This window comes from Mesoplodon mirus, assembly GCF_964341445.2.
Source record: "Mesoplodon mirus genome assembly, chromosome: 13".
NCBI classification, from domain to species: domain Eukaryota; kingdom Metazoa; phylum Chordata; class Mammalia; order Artiodactyla; family Ziphiidae; genus Mesoplodon; species Mesoplodon mirus.
Genome location: NC_138989.1, coordinates 26,210,574 through 26,232,534, shown reverse-complemented (window position 1 = coordinate 26,232,534; position 21,961 = coordinate 26,210,574). Strand labels below are relative to the sequence as shown.

Here is a 21,961-nt window from a genome sequence, read left to right as displayed (position 1 = left end):
TAATTGGAAAATTCATCTTGAAGACCTACAAAATTCCACTAAAAACCTACGGAATAAAAATAAAATGTTCTTCTACACCTGAAACTAACAAACACTGTAAATCAACTAAACTTCAATTTAAAAAAATAAATAAATAGGGAATTCCCTGGTGGTCCAGTAGTTGGAACTCTGCACTTTCACCGCAGAGGGCCTGGGTTCAATCCCTGGTTGGGGAACTAAGATCCCAGAAGCTGCGCAGTGTGGCAACAAAATAAAATAAGGAACTTCCCTGGTGGTCCAATGGTTAAGAATCCGCCAGCCAATGCAGGACACATGGGTTCAAGCCCTGGTCCAGGAAGATCCCACATGCCACGGAGCAACTAAGCCCGTGAGCCACAACTACTGAGCCCACGTGCCTAGAGCCCGTGCTCCACAACAAGAGAAGCCAGTGCAAGGAGAAGCCTGCACACTGCAACGAAGAGTAGACCCCGCTCGCTGCAACTAGAGAAAGCCCGTGTGCAGCAATGAAGACCCAGCACAGCCATAAATAAATAAACAAAATTTATAAATAAATAAATAAATAAATAAACGTTCTTTAACTTCCAATGTTTGGCATCATTAATTCATTAACAATGGTGATACTAGATGACCATGTGATTTAAGAAGTACTTTTATAATTGTCTAGGAACAAAGAGAAAATACATACACACGTGTATATACACAGACTTCTAAGTTGTAAGCGCCCTACTGTATTTTTTTTTTTTTTTTTTTTTTCGGTACGCTGGCCTCTCACTGTTGTGGCCTCTCCTATTGCCCAGCACAGGCTCTGGACGTGCAGGCTCCGGACGCGCAGGCTCAGCGGCCATGGCTCACGGGCCCAGCCGCTCCGCGGCATGTGGGATCTCCCCGGACCGGGGCACGAACCCGTGTCCCCTGCATCGGCAGGCGGACTCCCAACCACTGCGCCACCAGGGAAGCCCCGCCCTACTGTATTTACTAAAGGCTCCTCTGAGGTAAGGGTTGTGTTTTATTCATATTTTTATCCCAGCAAGTGCTTAACACAATATTTATTGAGAGTCACTCCCACTTTAGCTTCCAAATATTTAGTGCTGACAGACAGCACACCAAACACACAGAGCACAGGACCCATCAAAACAAACTCTCCACCTCACACACATTAGGATGGTAACTATCAAAAAACAGAAAACCAGTACTGGTGAGGATGTGGAGAAACTGGAACCCCTGTGCACTGTTCGTGGGAATGTAAAATGGTACAGCTGCTTTAAAAAACAGTAATGGTAGGGCTTCCCTGGTGGCTCAGTGGTTAAGAATCCGCCTGCCAATGCAGGGGACACAGGTTCAAGCCCTGGCCCGGGAAGATCCCACATGCCACGGAGCAACTAAGCCTGTGCACCACAACTACTGAAGCCTGTGCACCTAGAGCCCATGCTGCACAACAACGGAAGCCACCTCAATGAGAAGCACGTGCACCACAACGAAGAGTAGCCCCCGCTCGCCACAACTAGAGAAAGGCCACGTGCAGCAACAAAGACCCAATGCAGCCCCCCCCAAAAAACAACAGTATGGTAGGGGACACTTCCCTGGTGGTCCAGTGGGTAAGACTCCATGCTCCCAATGCAGAGGACCCAGGTTTGATCCCTGTTCGGGGAACTAGATCCTGCATGCATGCTACAATTAAGAGTTTGCACACCACAACTAAGAAGTCCACATGCCACAACTAAGACCTGGTGCAGCCAAAAATTTAAAAAAAAAAAAAAAAAAGTACGGTAGTTCTCCCAAAAATTAAATACAGAATCACATTCCACTTCTGGGTATATAGCCAAAGAATTGAAAGCAGAGTGTTAAAGAGATATTTGTACATCTCCGTTCATAGCAGCATTATTCACAACAGCCAAGAGGTGAAACCTACCCAATTGTTCATTAATGGATGAATGGATAACAAAGAAAATCCTGCCATCTGCAACAGTATGAATGAACCTTGAGGACATTAATGCTCACTTATATGAGGTACTTAGAGTAGTCAAATTCATTGAGAAAGCAGAATGGTTGTTGAAAGGGGCTGAGGAGAGGGGAGAATGTACAGCTGTTAATGGGTAGTTTCAGTTTTGCAAGATAAAGAAGTTCTACAAATCTGTTATACAGCAAAGCGAATATACTTTTACTGAACTGTACGCTCAAAAATGGTTAAGATGGTAAATTCTGTCATATGCATTTTACTGCAATTAAAAAATAATTTTAAAACCCCAAAACAAACTCCACAAGTTACCTACTTACATAAGTGTTCAGCCTGCACCCAAGTCATTCATTTCAATGCTTTATCTTCTAAACCCATATTGAGATGGATCAGGATTACAATGGTTTAGTTGATGTAGTCATTTCAGCACTCAAAAGGCATGATCCCTGTTTCACCAAAGAGTGAAATGAGACTCTGAGAAGAGACTCTGAGAAGTTAAATGACATGCTGTCAATCACCCAGCTATTAGTGCCAGAGCTGAGATTTTTAAATGCAGTTTCTAAACTGATAAAAGAGATATGTTCCTGCTGCTCTTAAAGAGGCCTAAGGGGCACGAGGAACTTTATTTCTTCTTTCATTCAGGTATTCAAATAATATAGGGAAGTAAATGGAAATGTGAGGACAGCACAGAGCTAGCAGCCTCAGCTAGCTAGCTAGCTCAGCCTCAGTATACCATCACTGGTACTATTCCACCTGGCTGATTTGACAAATATCTTCTGAGCACCTACTATGTGCAATGTGTGTACTAGGTACTGGGGTGACATCAGTGAACAAAGTCCTCACTCTCAAGGAGTTGGGGCAGTCCTTTGCTTCATCTCTGGTTGACTTTCAAGCACACAAGAGCTGTCCCAAACTTTCACCACGCTTTCCAAGCCTTCGATCCTCCAGGCAATGCACTCTTGGCAGATGTCCGACCTAACCTCCTACTTGACTCAGAAGCTAAGGCCACCTGGCAAAAAACCCTGTCACATACACTCAGTCTGCCATGGTTTTTCCAGTGATGTCTGTTCTTCTAGTGCCCTTACTTTCTTCCCTTGAGCTAAAGGGAAAGACCTCCTCTAGCCTTCCCAACTGTGATCTCACAGCATGCACAACTGCACCAGACACAATGCAGGCCAGAGGCCTGCTCCTTACTCCTTCCCTGGAGCTTCCTCCCACCAACAGCCCAGCCCTTCTCTGAACACTGCCAGTCTAGCAAGCAGAAAGCAGTTGAGAAAATGATGAAGTTCACCAGAGAACTGAAATCTGTGACACAGAATCAAAGAGACTCCCTTAAGAGCATGAAAAGGCAACTCCCAAAGTGGAGAAGGTATTTGCAATACATAAACCTAAAAAAAGACTCATGTCCAGTATCTAGAAAGAACTCCTATTATTTAATAAAAGGCCAAAATCTCAATAGAAAAGAAATGCAAACAACCTGAACACTTCACAAGACAGCCAAAAGACTAATATAAAACAGAGCTAAAACCATCAGGAAAATGCAAACACCACCCAGCTCACAACAAATACCACTTCATGCCCCCCAGAATGGTTAAAACTAAGATAGAAAATATGATGTGTTGATCAGAATACAGAGCAGTCTGAACTCTAATACACTGATAGTGGGCATGAATATGATTTAACCACTTTGGAAAATGTCTTGGCAACATCCACTAACGTAGAATGTATGCATACCCTGTGACGCAGCCATTCTGCTCCTAGGTATACACCCAACAGAAATTTGCACACATGTTCACCAAAACACATGCACTAAAATGGTCATAGTAATGCTAATAATAATGGCCAAAAACGGGAAACAACCCAAATGCATATTCACAGTACGACAGATAAATAAATTATGGTATAGTCACACCATGGAATACCAATACTGCAATGAGAATGAATAATCCACAACCACACAAACATGATGCTGAATAAAAGAAGCCAGCTACCAATGAGAACAAATGTATTATACGACTCCATTCATGGGAAGTACAAAACAAAAAGAATCCATGCTGTTACACATCAGGATAGAGCTTCCCCCTGGCAAATGGCGACTGGAAGGAGTCCAAGGGGATCTTCTGAGGTGCTGGGGTTCTGACTGTTTATCTGAACACTGGTTAGTTACATGGGTGTGCTTAGTTTGTGAAAATTTATCAACCTGTAATCTTATGTGCACATTTCTGTATGTATATTATACTTCAATAAAAGTAAAAAAATAAAAATTTCTTAAAAAATAAAAAGGGGGAGAGGCAGAAAAGAACAATTATCACCAAAATCGAGGACAGTGGTCAACTCTACAAGGGGATTTGATAAGACATTTCTAAGGTCCTGACAGTGTTCTATTTTCAAATTTGCTCAATGATTATGTGTATTTAACTTATTATTATTATTATTATTTTTGAGGTACGCAGGCCTCTCACTGTTGTGGCCTCTCCTGCTGCGGAGCACAGGCTCCGGACACGCAGGCTCAGCGGCCATGGCTCATGGGCCCAGCCACCCCGCGGCACAAACCCATGTCCCCTGCATCGGCAGGCGGACTCTCAACGACTGTGCCACCAGGGAAGCCCTAACTTATTCTTTAAACAGCACATATAAAAAAGAATACAGGATTGGTTCAAAACGGTGGAGTAAAAGGACGTGCACTCACTCCCTCTTGTGAGCACCAGGATCACAACTAACTGCTGAACAATCATCGACAGGAAGACACTGGAATTCACCAAAAAAGATACTCCATATCCAGAGACAAAGGAGAAGCCGCAATGAGACAATAAGAGGGGTGCAATCACAATAAAATCAAATCCCGTAACTGCTGGGTGGGTGACTCACAAACTGGAGAACCCTTATACCACAGAAGTCCACCCACTGGGGTGAAGGTTCTGAGCCCTATGTCTGGCTTCCCAACCTGGGGGTCTGTCAATGGGAGGCGGAATTCCTAGAGAATCAGACTTTGAAGGCTAGTGGGATTTGATCGTAGGACTTTGACAGCACTGGGGGAAACAGAGACTCCACTCTTGGAGTGCACACACAAAGAAGTGTGTGCACTGGGACCCAGGGGAAGCAGTGACCCCATAGGAGACTGTATCAGACCTACCTGCTAGTGTTGGAGGGTCTCCTGCAGAGGCGGAGGCGGGGGTGGCTGTGGCTCACCGTGGGGACAAGGACACTGGCAACAGAAGTTCTGGCAAGTGCTCCTTGGTGTGAGCCCTCCCAGAGTCAACCATTAGCCCCACCAAAGAGCCGTTAGGCTCCAGTGCTGGGTCGCCTCAGGCCAAACAACCAACAGGGAGGGAACCCAGCCCCACCCATCAGCAGACAAGCGGATTAAAGTTTTACTGAGCTCTGCCCACCAGAACAACACCCAGCTCTATCCACCACCAGTCCCTCCCATCAGGAAGCTTGCACAAGCCTCTTAGATAGTCTCATCCACCAAAGGGCAGACCGCAGAAGCAAGAAGAACTACAATCCTGCAGCCTGTGGAAGGAAAACCACACTCACAGAAAGACAGACAAAATGAAAAGGCAGAAGACTTTGTACCATATGAAGGATAAGACCTCAGAAAAACAACTTAATGAAGTGGAGACAGGCAACCTACCAGAAAAAGAATTCAGAATGATAGTAAAGATGATCCAGGACCTCGGAAAAAGAATGGAAGCAAAGATCAAGAAGTTGCAAGACATGTTTAACAAAGACCTAGAAGAATTAAAGAACAAACACCTAGAAAAATTAAAGAACAGAGATGAACAATACAATAACTGAAATGAAAAATACCACTAGAAGAAATCAACAGAATAACTGAGGCAGAGGAACAGATAAGTGCCCTGGAAGACAGAATAACAGAATAAAGAAAAAACGAATGAAAAGAAATGAAGACACCTTAAGAGACCTCTGGGACAACAGTAAACGGAACACCATTCTCATTATAGGGGTCGCAGAAGGAGAAGAGAGAAAGGACCCAAGAAAATATTTGAAGAGATTATAGTCGAAAACTTCCCTAACATGGGAAAGGAAATAGCCACCCAAGCCCAGGAAGCGCAGAGAGTCCCAGGCGGGATAAAGCGAAGGTGAATCACGCTGAGACACATAGTAGTCAAATTGACAAAAATTAAAGACAAAGAAAAATTATTGAAAACAACAAGGGAAAAATGACAAATAACATACAAGGGAACTTCCATAGGTTAACAGCTGATTTCTCAGCAGAAACTCTACAAGCCAGAAGGGAATGGCATGATATGTTTAAGGTGATGAAAGGGAAGAACCTACAACCAAGATTATTCTAGCTGGCAAGAATCTCATTCAGATTTGACAGAGAAATCAAAAGCTTTACAAACAAGCAAAAGCTAACAGAATTCAGCACCACCAAACCAGCTCTACAACGAATGCTAAAGGAACTTCTCTAAGTGGGAAACACAAGAGGAGAAAAGGCCCTACAAAAACAAACCCGTAACAATTAAGAAAATGTTAATAGGAACATACAAATCAATAATTAACTTAAACGTGAATGGATTAAATGTTCTAGCCAAAAGACACAGGCTTGCTGAATGGATACAAAAACAAGACCCATATATATGCTGTCTACAAGAGACCCACTTCAGACCTAGGGACACATACAGACTGAAAGTGAGGGGATGGAAAAACATATTCCATGCAAATGGAAATCAAAAGAAAGCTGGAGTAGCAATACTCATATCAGATAAAATAACTTTAAAATAAAGAACGTTACAAGACACAAGGAAAGACACTACATGATGATCAAGGAATCAATCCAAGAAGAAGATATAACAATTATAAATATATATGCACCCAACATAGAAACACCTCAATACATAAGGCAACTGCTAAGAGCTATAAAACAGAAAATCGACAGTAACACAATAATAATGGAGGACTTTAACACCTCACTTACACCAATGGACAAGTCATCCAGACAGAAAATTAATATGGAAACACAAGCTTCAAATAACACAATAGACCAGATAGATTTAATTGTTATTTATAGGACTTTCCATCCAAAAACAGCAGATTACATTTTCTTCTCAAGTGCACACAGAACATTCTCCAGGATAGATCATATCTTGGATCACAAATCAGGCCTCGGTAATTTAAGAAAACTGAAATCATATTAAGCATCTTTTCCGACCACAATGCTGTTAAGATTAGAAATCAATTACAGGGTAAAAAACTCAAACACATGGAGGCTAAACAATACGTTACTAAATAACCAAGAGATCACTCAAGAAATCAAAGAGAAAATCAAAAAATACCTAGAGACAAATGACAATGAAAACACAGTGATCCAAAACCTATGGGATGCAGCAAAAGCAGTTCTAAGAGGAAGGTTTACAGCAATACAAGCCTACCTCAAGAAACAAGAAAAATCTCAAAAAAATAATCTAACCTTACACCTAAAGGAACTAGAGAAAGGAAAACAAACAAAACCCAAAATTAGAAGAAGGAAAGAATTCATAAAGATCAGAGTAGAAATAAATGGAACAGAAACAAAGAAAACAACAGCAAAGATCAATAAAAGTAAAAGTTGGTTCTTTGAGAAGATAAACAAAATTGATAAACCATTAGCCAGACTCATCAAGAAAAAGAGAGAGAGGACTCAAATCAATAAAATCAGAAATGAAAAAGGAGAAGTTATAACGGATACAAAGCATCATAGAGACTACTAAAAGCAGCTCTATGCCAATAAAATGGACAACCTGGAAGAAATGGACAAATTCTTAGAAAGGTATATCCTTCCAAGACTGAACCAGGAAGAAAAGGAAATATGAACAGACCAATCAAAAGTAATGAAATTGAAACTGTAATTAAAAATCTTCCAACAAACAGAAGTCCAGGACCAGATGGCTTCACAGGTGAATTCTAGAGAAGAGCTAACACCCATCCTTCTCAAACTCTTCCAAAAAACTGCAGAGGAAGGAACACTCCCAAACTCATTCTATGAGGCCACCATCACCCTGATAACCAAAACCAGACAAGGTTACTACAAAAAAAGAAAATTACAGACCAATATCACTGATGAATATAGATGCAAAAATCCTCAACAAAATACTAGCAAATAGAATCCAACAGCACATTAAAAGGATCATACACCATGATCAAGTGGGATTTATCCCAGGGATGCAAGGATTCTTCAATATATGCAAATCAATCAATGTGATACAACATATTAAAAAATTGAAGAAGAAAAACCATATAATCGTTTCAATAAATGAAGAAAAAAACTTTAGACAAAATTCAACACCCATTTGTACTAAAAACTCTCCAGAAAGTGGGCATAGAGGGAACCTACCTCAACATAATAAAGGCCATATACGACAAACCCACAGCAAACATCATTCTCAATGGTGAAAAACTGAAAGCATTTCCTCTAAGATCAGGAACAAGACAAGGATGTCCACTCCCACCACTATTATTTAACATAGTTTTCGAAGTCCTAGCCGTGTCAATCCGAGAAGAACAAGAAATAAAAGGAATACAAATTGCAAAAGAAGAGGTAAAACTGTCAGTTTGCAGATGACATGGTACTATATACATGGGGAATCCTAAAGATGCCACTAGAAAACTACTAGAGCAAATCAATGAATTTGGTAAAGTTGGCAGATACAAAACTAATGCACAGAAATCTCTTGCATTCCTATACACTAACAACGAAAGATCAGACAGAGAAATTAAGGAAACAATCCCATTCACCACTGCAACAAAATGAATAAAATACCTAGGAATAAACTTACCCAAGGAAGTAAAAGACCTGTACACAGAAAACTATAAAACACTGATGAAAGAAATCAAAGATGACAAACAGATGGAGAGATATACCATGTTCTTGGATTGGAAGAATCAATATTGTGAAGATGACTATACTACCCAAAGCAATCTACAGATTCAATTCAATCCTTATCAAATTACCAGTGGCATTTTTTACAGAACTAGAAAAAAAAATCTTAAAATTTGTATGGTGACACAAAAGACCCCAAATAGCCAAAGCAGTCTTGAGGGAAAAAAACGGACCTGGAGGACCCTGACTTCAGACTATATTACAAAGCTACAGTAATCAAGACAGTATGGTACTGGACAAAAATATAGATCAATAGAAATATAGATCAATGGAACAGGATAGAAAGCCCAGAGATAAACCCACACACCTATGGTCAACTAATCTATGACAAAGGAGGCAAGGATATGCAATGGAGAAAAGACAGTCTCTTCAATAAGTGGTGCTGGGAAAACTGGAGAGCTACATGTAAAAGAATGAAATTAGAAAACTACATAACACCAAACACAAAAATAAACTCAAAATGGATTAGAGACCTAAATGTAAGACCGGACACTATAAAACTCTTAGAGGAAAACACAGGAAGAACACTCTTTGACATAAATCACAGCAGCAAGATCGTTTTTGATCCACCTCCTAGAGTGATGGAAATAAAACCCAAAATAAACAAATGGGACCTAATGAAACTTAAAACCTTTTGTAAAGCAAAGGAAACTACAAACAAAAGGAAAAGACAACTCTCAGAATGGGAGGTAATATTTGCAAGCAATCAACAGACAAAGGATTAATCTCTAAAATATATGAACAGCTCAAGGAACTCAATATTAAAAAAACAAACAACCCAATCCAAAAATGGGCAGAAGACCTAAACAGACATTTCTCCAAAGAAGACATACAGATGGCCAAGAAGCACATGAAAAGCTGCTCAACATCACTGATTAGAGAAATGCAAATCAAAACTACAATGAGGGGCTTCCCTGGTGGCGCAGTGGTTGAGAGTCCGCCTGCTGATGCAAGGGACACGGGTTCGTGCCCCGGTCCGGGAAGATCCCACCTGTCGCGGAGTGGCTGGGCTCAGAGCCATGGCTGCTGAGCCTACGCGTCCGGAGCCTGTGCTCTGCAATGGGAGAGGCCACAACAGTGAGAGGCCCGCGTACCACACACACACACACACACACAAAAAAACCGACAATGAAGTGTATCACCTCACACCAGTTAGAATGGGTATCATCAGAAAATCTACAAACAACAAATGCTGGAGAGGGTGTGGAGAACAGGGAACCCTCTAGCACTGCTGGTGGGAATGTAAGTTGATACAGCCACTATAGAGAACATTATGGAGGTTCCTTAAAAAACTAAAAATAGAATCACCATATGACCCAGCAATCCCACTATTGGGCATATACCCAGAGAAAACCATAATTCAAAAAAACCGTAATTCAAAAACATGCAGCCCAGTGTTCATTGCAGCACTATTTACAATAGCTATGTCATGGAAACAACTTAAATGCCCATCGACAGACGAATGGATAAAGAAGATGTGGCACATATATACAATGGAATATTACTCAGCCATAAAAAGGGACGAAATTGGGTCATTTGTAGTGACGTGGATGGATCTAGAGACTGTCATACAGAGTGAAGTAAGTCAGAAAGAGAAAAACAAATATCGTATATTAACACATACATGCGGAACCTAGAAAAATGGCACAGATGAACCACTTTGCAGGGCAGAAATAGAGACACAGATGTAGAGAACAAACATATGGACACCAAGGGGGAAAGTGGTGAGGGGGTGGTGGTGGTTGTAGGATGAACTGGGAGACTGGAATTGACATATATACACTAATATGTATGAAACAGACAACTAACAAGAACCTGCTTATAAAATATAAATAAAATAAAATTCAAAAAAGAAAAAAAAGAATATAACATAACCAACCAGGATTTACTCCAAGAACGCAAGGAAGATTCAATATAAGGAGATCCATTAGTATGATCCTCAATGCTAAAGAGAGAAAAACCATATGATCATCTCCATGAAGGCAGAAAAAACTTGAGAAAATTCACTTACTTATGTTAAAAACAACCAAAACAGAAGCGATGGATATTTCTGTAAATATAATAAATAAAATACACCTCAGCCCAATGCCAGCATCTTAATAGGGAAACACTAGAGCCTTTCCTGCTAAAGCCAAAAACCACATGAGGCCAAAATATTTTCCAAGTTACATTTTTATAGTTAAGCACTACATTCTAGGATGCTAGATAAACATTTACCAGTTCTTGAATGCTACATTCTGCCTGCTGGGGTATCCAGAAGCATTCCTAAAGTTTCTATAAAACTTTAGCCCTCTTATGACTAATTTCTGTCTTACACTTTCTCTGTGGCAGGAAACAAATGGCTCTTTCCAACAGTTATGTCAGAGTGGACAGAGAATCAAAAATGTCTTTTCTTTCCAGCTCGCTTTGGACTAAAGAAATAATTTACAACACTCTTAAGGAATATCACTTTTACCATCACTTGAATTAAGGGATCAGAGTTGTCCTGAAAGGATGCCTGAAAACAGCAAAACACACAACAGGTAGAATGGCTCAATGAACATACCTGGAAATGGTAATAGATAATAGATTACTTAGCATTCCTATCAAATGGTTTCTCACTGGTCTGAAACATAACATCAAATATTTTTATATGTCTATATAGTCCTGAAGTAAATAACTCATGGGAAAGGATTATATTGATCCTTTAAAAAAAAAAAAGTATGTTTCAACCATGAAACAGAAAGATGATGTAATGAGGGAAATACAAGTTTGAGGATGGGTTCAGCACTGATACACTGAAAATGGAAGGAAATCTCAAATAAGCCCCAAACTAAACATTTTCACATTATCTACTGAAGCAATAAGTAACAGTACCCTGAACTTAGCTACTGACTCAAGATAAATCCTTGTGACCAAGGTACATCCTGTAGGTTTTACTCTCTACTTTGCAAGCCTGACCTGTGATCAGTGGTAATTTAGGTATTAATTGGAGAAATGTGATGGTTTTACTTACTTTCCTTAGCTATGCAGCTAAAACTATTTGTTCTATAAAAGAGACTGTATTTACTTTTTCCCCAGAATTACTTTTAATCAGTTCTATTTAAGAATTTCCCTATCTCTGAAACGCTACATTTTTCACTATACATTTGTTCCCAATGACAATGTGGCAACATTAACATTTGGTCTAAGGACTTTCCTGGTGGCGCAGTGGTTAAGAATCCGCCTGCCAATGCAGGGGAAACGGGTTCGAGCCCTGGTCCAGTAAGATCCCACATGCCACGGAGCAACTAAGCCCATGCGCCACAGCTACTGAGCCTGTGCCCTAGAGCCCACGAGCCACAACTACTGAGCCCACGTGCCACAACTACTGAAGCCCACGTGCCTAGAGCCCGTGCTCCGCAACAAGAGAAGCCACCGCAACGAGAAGCCCACACACCACAACGAAGAGTAGCCCCAGTTCGCCACAACTAGAGAAAGCCCACACGGAGCAATGAAGACCCAATGCAGCCAAAACTAAATAAATGTATTTATTTAAAAAAAAAATAAAAACAAAGAACATTCCTTCCAGCCACTCAGTTAAAAACTCTCTCTTAGCCAAACACACATGAATAACCTAATCACTTGAGGTAAACTATTACTCTGGAACAACAGTATTAGAAAGTTCTTTAACTTTATAGTACAGAAAATAATTTTCCTCAAGGCTTTAATTTTGGACTTAAATGATTTATCAATAAACTGAAAAAAGTATCTTAGACATGTCTAGGATAAGTACTATAAAAAGAGAAATAAAAGAAAAGTATTTATTTATCTATTTAGGCCACACCATGTGGCTTGTGGGATCTTAGTTCCCTGACCAGGGATCGAACCCCTGTCCGCCATAATGGGCGTGGAGTCCTAACCACTGGACTGCCAGGGAATTCCCATAAAGGAAACACCTTAGAAGGAACCTAAAGCCAAGGCCTGACCAAACCTTTCTAATCTTCTCTTCAAGCCACTCCCATTCAGCCAGGCGCCCATAGACCATGAGCTCCCTGAGGGCTAGATGCTTCGTTCACCAATGTAGTGGAACAACTGGTGCGTGCCTGGTGTACACATACACTATTTGTTGATTTAATTAGTAACTGGGAAGCCGAAGTGGAGTTAGCTGCTCTGTCCAGAATGATCTCAGAACGGTATTTTTACCACACGACACAGTAATTTATTTCCTTATCAGTCTGTCTCCAACAATGCACTGCAACATTCCTGAGAGAGGGCAGGAACATGAACCAGGGTAGGCACACGAGATGCTCTGATTGTTAAATCAAAGAATGGGAGAGGAGACTTCCCTGGTAGTGTAGTGGTTAAGGATCCATCTGCCAATGCAAGGGACACAGGTTGGATCCCTGGTCCGGGAAGATCCCACATACCACGGAGCAACTAAGCCTTTGCGTCACAACTACTAAGCCTGCGCTCTAGAGACCACGAGCCACAACTACTGAAGCCTGCGCTCCTAGAGCCCGTGCTCCACAACAAGAGAAGCCACCACAATGAGAAGCCCGCACACCACAACGAAGAGTAGCCCCCGCTCGCCACAACTAGAGAAAGCTTGCGTGCTGCAACAAAGACCCAACGAAGCCATAAATTAATTAATTTAAAAAATGGGAGAGGAAGTTGCTCAAGATCAACTAATGTTAGTCAGTTGGTCATGGCATATCCCATGCAGACCCCACCCATACATACACTCCACTTCCCAGCTCCTACTAGCGGTGGATGGGTTCAGAACCCAGAACCTGCCCTAAGACTGTTCATCTGAGAGAGATCTTGGAGAATGTCTATCCTGTTGGCTTTCCAATGTATGGGAGCCCCAAGAGAAGCAAACCGGGAGAAAAAGCATTTCAGGGTTAGGCAGGTAGGCAGGTAGAACAGGCTGGATGCACGATGGTGAGGTAGCTCTAGATGTTTGTTGGGGAATCAGTTGTTTTTTACTTAGTAGATATGTTAATGTGAGATGAAGAATAAATTATAGATGATTCCTGGGAAAACTCAACTTGGATGCTTTTCATGAGACTCTTTTTATAAATACTTGAGAATTGAGAGCATTCCCATTAAATTCATGGGAATGGCCTATCAGAGCTAACCACCAAGATGTTATTAATATCAAACTTAATTTTGTTTGAGTTTTACTTGCACTCAAAACCATTCAGAAACTCTGGATATTCTGCTGCTCATCTGAGCTGGTCTCCTCACATCTTTGAGCTCCAAAAAGCATAGAAGAGACATTTTATTAAAAGTTAAATTAACAGTTAACAAGCAAAACTATGAATCTGAATCTAGATGCGTTTCCAGGTCTCAAGCCTTTATAGATGATATATACTACTGCTGGCCCTGCCTTTCAAACAGGTGGTACAAATACCCAGCAGAGTTCCAGGGAGGGCAGGAGGGAGCACTACAGCAGAGAGTAACAAGCACAAGTTTACAGAGGAGATGAACCTTAGAGGAAGACAGGACTTGAACAGGGCCCAGTGTTTCTTGGGGATGGGCTGGAGGGAATACTGCTGGCCTCTTAGCAGGATGGTCCTCCAGTGCAGGACTACACCGTGAGCTGCAGGTTGTTCAGCACATCTGCCTTGACCATACACACACCGAAGGCCAATAACACCCCCCAATCAATTTAACAACCAAAAACCAAAACCTGACCCACATACATTTCAAAATGCCACTGGAGAGGGGGTAAAAATCACACCCACTGAATACCCCTAGATAAGAAAAAGAGAAAAAAAGCACAAGCAGATAGAGAGCATAAGAGAGACAAAGAAGGGAACATAAAAAGTGATGAGGAACTGGCAGAAAAAGGGCATCCTCTAATGACTTTCACCTAGAAAATCAAGTCTGAACTCAGTAAACAATGTCCTTCAGAATCTGGCCGGGCCCACCCCAACTGTCTCAACTCCAGCTTTCTTCCGAAGGCACTCAACCCATACCCCTAGCTTCCCAAACAACTCCTGGTTTTCCTGACCTGATGTGCTGTTTTCATACTTCTGTGCCTTTGCACGTACGTCTTCCTCTACCTAGAATGCACTTCTCAAGGCAAACTCCCAGTCACATAACATCCAGCTCAAAAGTTTGTGAAGCCATACAAAGACAGCCCCTGTCACTCAGGCCTTCTTTTTTCCTCATAATACTGCACACGTCCCTTCTGTATGACACTGGTACATTCTTTGCATTACTGCCCAACTCCATCCCACTAACTGGACTAAGAGCTACTAAAAGGCTGGGACCATGTGCATCCTAGCATATAACAAGTGCTCAGTGAAAGTTTTCTGAGTGAATAACCTCGTATGAAAGGTTTTTTAAAAGGCTAAAATGTAAAAAAAAAACAAAAAAACAAAACAAACAAACAAAAAAACGCTAAAACGTGACACAGGGCTTCCCTGGTGGCACAGTGGTTAAGAATCCGCCTGTCAATGCAGGGGACATGGGTTCGAGTCCTAGTCCAGGAAGATCCCACATGCTGCAGAGCAACTAAGCCTGTGCTCCACAACTAGAGTATACACTCTAGAGAGCCCGTGAGCCATAACTACTGAAGCCCATGCGCCTAGAGCCCATGCTCCGCAACAAGAGAAGCCACCATAATGAGAAGCCCGCACACTGCAACAAAGAGTAGCCCCCGCATGCAGCAACGAAGACGCAAGGCAGCCAAAAAATAAATTCAAAAAAATTTTTTTAATTAAAAAAAAGTAAAACATGACACAAGCAAAAAGCAGACAACAGATATTTTCTGTTACTGAAAACATGTATTTTCTCAACTTGGGTCTTTGGTGGAGTATCACTTAGGAACCAGATTAGGATGCTCTATCACTTGCGAGCTCCGTGTCCATGGGCAAGTGAACTAACCCTTCTGTGTCTCAAATTCCCACTTACTTAAAGTAACCACCTTGACAGTGTGAGGATTAATTAATGTATGTTAATTAACGTATGTATGTTTAAAAAACAAAACGTAACAAAAGTTCTATTAGTCTGCCATAATGACAAAAAAACTTCACAGGACAGGATATTATACTATCAGGAATGTGATCACAATGAAATTTTAGTAGGAACCATCTGGTTTTTTTTGTTTTTTTTTTAAGGTCTCAGATATTTATTACTGAGCCAAAGCCCTAGTGCACAAACACACAAAGAGAAAAATCATTTTTGCAATAAAACACATCCAGCTGTTCAGATAGTAGTGATGTTCTCAGAGTGACATGGTAAGATGCAGCATAAATATGTGCGCCACCTCATGTGCAAGGCTCCTTATAGACCCAGCTTGGTTCTTCTCCAATGTCTTCTCTTGGAGTTGTATCTGATTTTATTACCAGTTTTCACTGGAATCCAGTGGTGAATGGGACGATTCTGCTTTTGTTTCTTGGCCAAGAATCGCTTGATCTTGAAGTCTTGTGAAAAGGCATGGTGAGGAGCAAACTCAACCACACACAGGATGGCAGAGAAGAGAAGAGAGCCCATCTGTCAGGAGAGTTGAAAGTTAACAAATCTAACAGCTGCTCTTCCAGCTGCACGGTGCTCTCTACAGTATTTAAACCAATCCCTAATGACCACGACCTCCCTTGGCTCCTTTGATAGTGCAAACTCTGGTTCTCTGGTCTCCAACCACATTTCCTCCATCCTCTTCTGTAACTTGCCCTCTATTGACACCTAAAGTCAGGCATTCCTTTGGCTCAGCTCTCACATTTTTCTCATCTTGTCCACTCTCAAGGCTTCAATTAGTGTCTCTATGGAGATGACTCCACAACCTCTCAGTCACATTTAGAAAGTGTTTCAAACTGAACTTATCCAAAATACTTATCTTAATTAGATGACCAAGCAAAGAGCTTCAATTTCTCCTCTTTCATACAATTTTTTTTTCCTGATTCTTATACATCTCACCAGTCCTCAGCTTCCTCTTCCTCTGCCCATCTATTAAAAGCACTTGTTTGCCAGAGCTACCTCTTTGGTCTCACTGGTTCTTAACCTTTCTGGAATAATGGACCCTTTGAAAATCTAATGAATATTATGGATTGTTCACTAAAAGGATAAACATACAGAACATATGCATGCAATTTTACCTAACCAATGACCTCAAATAAGAATCTGTGCTCTGGACTTCCCTGGTGGCACAGTGGTTAAGAATCCGCCTGCCAATGCCGGGGACACGGGTTTGACCCCTGGTCCAGGAAGATCCCACATGCCGCGGAGCAACTAAGCCCATGTGCCACAACTACTGAGGCCAGTGTGCCTAGAGCCCGTGCTCCGCAACAAGAAAAGCCACCTCAATGAGAAGCCCGCGCACCGCAATGAACAGTAGCCCCACCTCGCTGCAACTAGAGAAAGCCTGCACGCAGCAACGCAGACCCAACACAGCCAAAAATTAATTAATTTAAAAAAAAGAATCTGTGCTCCTCCACCTAAGACTATCACTTACACAAATTTTCATCTCCAGATTTTACTTCCCTCTTATTTTCAAGATGCCTTCTGGATATAGCTTAAATGGCCTAAAGGCATCACAAACTTAACAAGTCCAAACCAGAACTCACTATTTCTCCTTAGCAAACTCCTCTGCCTATACAGTATTCCTTCTCTCATAACACCACCACCATCCTCCCAGGCTCCCACGCTAGAAGCCTTGGAATTAACAGCCATGTCCATGCCACATCATCAAGCCTGGAAATCCCTCTCAAATCCAAATCCCACCTCTCTCACCTCTTACCCATTAAGACCTCACTCATCATCCTCTGCTTCATCCCACACTTGCCATGATTAGAAGTCCACCACTCTTCTGACAAGAGCCCCTATTACTGATTCTATCTTTATAAGGGCTCTCATCTCCATCTGCTATCTTCCACGCTCACTATATTACTTCACCTCTAGAAGGTTACAACAGCCTAGTTGATTCCCCACCTCAGTTTTTTTTCCTGTCATTTCCACCAGTGTTGATCTATCCTCCCCCCAAATTCCAAAACTGACCATGTGCTTGCCTCTTTTCAAAAACATTCATGCATCTCCACTGCACAAATATACAACCAAACTCAGTTTTGCCTTTAGAGTCCTCTACAAGTTTGTCACCTAAATACTTTTCCAGGATTAGATTCCACAGCTCAAACTGCCACTTTCACCTATTATCCTTCTATCAAAATCACACTCACTCCTAAAGGCCCAATTCAAACTCCACTTTTCATCTTTATATCCTCCACTTGATGATTAGGAAAGGACTCTGCAAGAAAAAGGCAAATTCCTAATGAATTGATTCAGGAAATTTAAAAAAAAACCTTTTTTCCTGAAAATCCTTAAATCCTTCTGGAAGCATTAATTTTTTTAAAATGTCACTATTCAAATATTAACATTTCAATCAAGAAATCCTCCATAAACCCAGCATTGTTAACCAACATTTACTAAATGCTAATAGCGTACGACGTAGATTAAATTCTTATATTAAATAAATATCATCAACCTGAAGATAAAAAGCTATAATCTGGACCCAGATTCTAATTCCAATAATATCTGTACTTGGATCTTACTTAAGAAAAGAACATCACAGTAAGAGGACTTGATATTTCACCTGACAGACTGAGAAGGTCAAATAAGTCTACAGCAGTGGTAGAAAATTACCAGATCTAAATCAGCTTCAGATTAAAGAGAAATAAAAAAAACTTTCAACTGAAATGTCATAAAACTAGTTTTTTTTAGTACATATTTTAAAGGGCTGAAGGACGTGATGGGCAATTCTGAACCTCTCATAAAGAGACATGTTTACTGGCATACTTACCAGCAGGTGCAACAGAAGTGATGCTGCAGGCAGTTCTTTCTCTCCGTTACATTCTAGGACCTTATTTCTTTTTCTTTAAATAAATTTTATTTATTTATTTATTTATTTTACTTATTTATTTTTGGCTGTGTTGGGTCTTCATTGCTGCGCGCGGGCTTTCTCTAGTTGCGGTGAGCGGGGGCTACTCTTCATTGCGGTGCGAGGACTTCTCATTGCGGTGGCTTCTTTTGTTGCAGAGCATGGGCTCTAGGTGCACGGGCTTCAGTAGTTGTGGCTCACGGGCTCTATAGCACAGGATCATTAGTTGTGGCACACGAACTTAGTTGCTCCGCGGCATGTGGGATCTTCCCAGACCAGGGCTTGAACCCGTGTCCCCTGCATTGGCAGGCAGATTCTTAACCACTGTGCCACCAGGGAAGCCCTAGGACCTTATTTCTTTTAGGCCTGACCTAATTTAGTTTCTCTTTTGGCTCCTAAGCCTCTGAGTTCATGTTAATTTTCACAGTTGTACACTGTGAAACATTTTGCTCCTGAAGAGAATGAAAATATTCGAGATTCAATTAAAGTCTTTTTTTAAAAATAATTTTAACTAACACTTGGCAAAACATGCCCTCTATGGTATTTCTAAAATTATGATCATTCAAATTTGAATACATTTCTGAAATAGAAATGCTTATAAGAGTAAAACACCCTAAAATTCTAATATGATTAATAACACTATTTAAGGAAAGTGGGGTGTAATGAAAAGAGCTGCAGCAACTGAAACAGGATCTCAGTCCACAATCTCAAGTATGCCTCTTTAGTTGTATGACCTTAGGAACTGGTTTCACCTCGAAATACTTTCTCATCTGAAAGACATCACCGCGTTCCCCTCCCTCCAGCTGTTTGTTCAAACAAATGAGATAATGGACCTAGCACAGTACCTGCCACGAAGTGTTCAATAAATGTTAGTTCACTTCCTTCGTTCAAAAGAAAAGACACACTCACGAGAAGATTTCGGTGTAAGGGAGTCTACACTTGCACAGGTCTTCACCAGCACAAAACACGACAGCTAGTTGGTTCTAATGAAAAACAAGACCGTCACCCCCATTCCACAAACGTTTCGGTGAGCTGGATCGAGACGAGAGCGCCTGAATGTGATTCTGCAAGAACTCCATTAGGGCTGCACACATACTGACCACTAAAGCATTAACAGGGAAAGTCCACAGTAATTGTGCTAAAACGTCTGGATGCCTTTATGCTGGTAAGAGAGCTCAACGGGGGGCAAAAGAAAAACAAGTTAAATTAGGCCCAACTCCAAATGACTCCTTAATAAACCAAAAGAGAAATGCTGGCTTATCCTTCCTGAAACGCTAGCAGTACGGTATTAAAAACCCTTTAAAGACTTCAAGATTGAAATAGTCCACAACGAACACTGCTGCCACTAACGCCTTTTAGAAAGCCTGCGTAGGAGAGCCCCCCTGGCACCACGGAAGGCACTTAACGAAAGCCGCTCGCGGAAAACGCAGGCGAGGGGAGGAAAATCATATGATTATTTCGGAGCTGTGCACACACGCCGCGGCGAGCATCCGAAGGAATTCGAGGCCGCGCTGTGCGTACACTGGGGGCGGGGGCGCCTCGCTGCCGGTCCCGGGGTCCCGGCCCCGGCCTCCGCCCCCCGGGCCCAGAGAGGAACAACACCCAGGCCCGACGGCCAGGCCCGACGGCCCGGCCCGAGGCCCCCAGCTCGCGGACGACGGCGCAGCCCGGGTGGGGACCGAGGTCGGGGGCCGGGGGCCGGGGCCCGGGCGAGACCGCGGCTGCGTCCGCCAGGCCCAGGCGGGGGCGGCCGGGCTGCGCGGCGCGGACACTCACCACACCATGCCGTAGGCGCCCTCGCCGATGTAAGAGAGGTTGGTGTAGCGCGGCCCCACGTCGAACACCTGCCCGCGGACCATCTCGGGGCCCGCGCCCGCCGCCGCCGCCGCCATGTTGGCTGCCGGGCCGCAGCAGCCGCCGCGCTGGGCTCGACGCTCCGCGGCCGCCGCTCGGCCCACGCCGCGCCTCCCGGGAGACCGCGCCGCCGCCGCTGCAGCCGCCGCCGCTGGCCGGGAGGGAAGAGGGAGGCCGCCGCGCGGGAGAGGCGAGGAGCAGCCAGCCGCTCGGACCGACTGCCTGCCTGCCTGACTGACTGACGGGCGGGCCGGCAGGCGAAGGGAGGGGCGCGCGCCGAGGAGGGCGTCGGGCGGGGCCGGGAGACGTGCGCGCGGATTGGCTCCCCACGCCCGGAGGCGGGGCTGCGCGGCCGGCGGAAGCAGCGCGCTCGGAGCCTGGCACTGCGGCGGCTCTGCGGGGCGCGGTCACGTGCACTCGCGGGAGGCGGACCCCTAGGCACAGGGGACGCGGAGGCTGAGCCAGTGGGCCGGCGGGGCCCAGGAAGGCAATCTCCGCCATACCTCGCCGCGCGCCCCGGTTAGGCCTGTGCGAGCCCGCGGCCCACACGGACTTAGAGGTCTAGACACACGGACAGAAACCGGAAGGGTGACCGAGACCGAGAAAGACATTTGCATCCTGAGAAAGTGTGAAACCTAGAGGTGGAGGCCGAGACGAGAGGCCAGGACGGGACCCGCTGATCAGACAGAGGCTCGTTCAACAAGTGTTACCCTGATCCTGTGCGTCCACTCTGCCACGAGTTACATTCCAGCAGAAGGAGATGTGGCTCCATGGATGGATGGGTCGCTAGGAAGGGAGGGAGGGAGACTCGCGTTGTGATAAGTGCTATGAAGAAATATAAAGATCAGTAAGGGGTTCGGGAGTAGGGGGCCGAGACACTGAGAAAAACATTGAGATTCAGAGACTGAGACCCAGATTGGTACAGATGGACAGCGTCTCAGACATAGGACATACTGAAATAGAAACGCAAAGATAGAAACGCTGAAGTCCAAAGCATCAAGATCTAGAGAATATGAGACACACCCTGAGGCTCAGAAATAGTCACAGACACCAGAGGTTGGAAAATAAAAGTCGGAATCTTAAAGCGAGTGAATGCCAAGAATAGCTAATGCAATGAGACAGAAGATGATCTAACCACTGCTTCTGAACCGACACCCGGGCCATCTCTGGACGGGGAGTAAGGGTGGGGAACCCTGCATCCTGATTGTCCAACACTGTGATCTTGTAAGCCTGGACTTCCAGGCATCAACAACAAAGATCAGCTAGACAATATTAAAGGTGAATAAGGAAAAAAAAAAAAATTTTACCCTCTGGGAAAGAAATATGTGGCACATGAGAAAAATAAAGTGCTAGAGCCAAAAATTACTCCTTTGCAATATATTTAGTCCATGAAGCAGAGCCCAGTTTCAGAAAACACCTAATTCTTACT

General features: G+C 43.1%; 1 protein-coding gene across 1 annotated transcript in view; it reads right to left on the bottom strand.

The window, feature by feature from the left end:
• The window catches only part of MAPK1 (mitogen-activated protein kinase 1), a 93,647-nt gene extending 72,853 nt beyond the window's left edge, over positions 1–20,794 (bottom strand). The window contains exon 1 of the mRNA XM_082640518.1: positions 20,455–20,794. Within this exon, the coding sequence (XP_082496644.1) occupies positions 20,455–20,570 (116 nt within the window). The 5' untranslated portion in view covers positions 20,571–20,794. The remainder of the gene's footprint in view (positions 1–20,454) is intronic.
• Between the last annotated feature and the right edge of the window lie 1,167 nt (positions 20,795–21,961).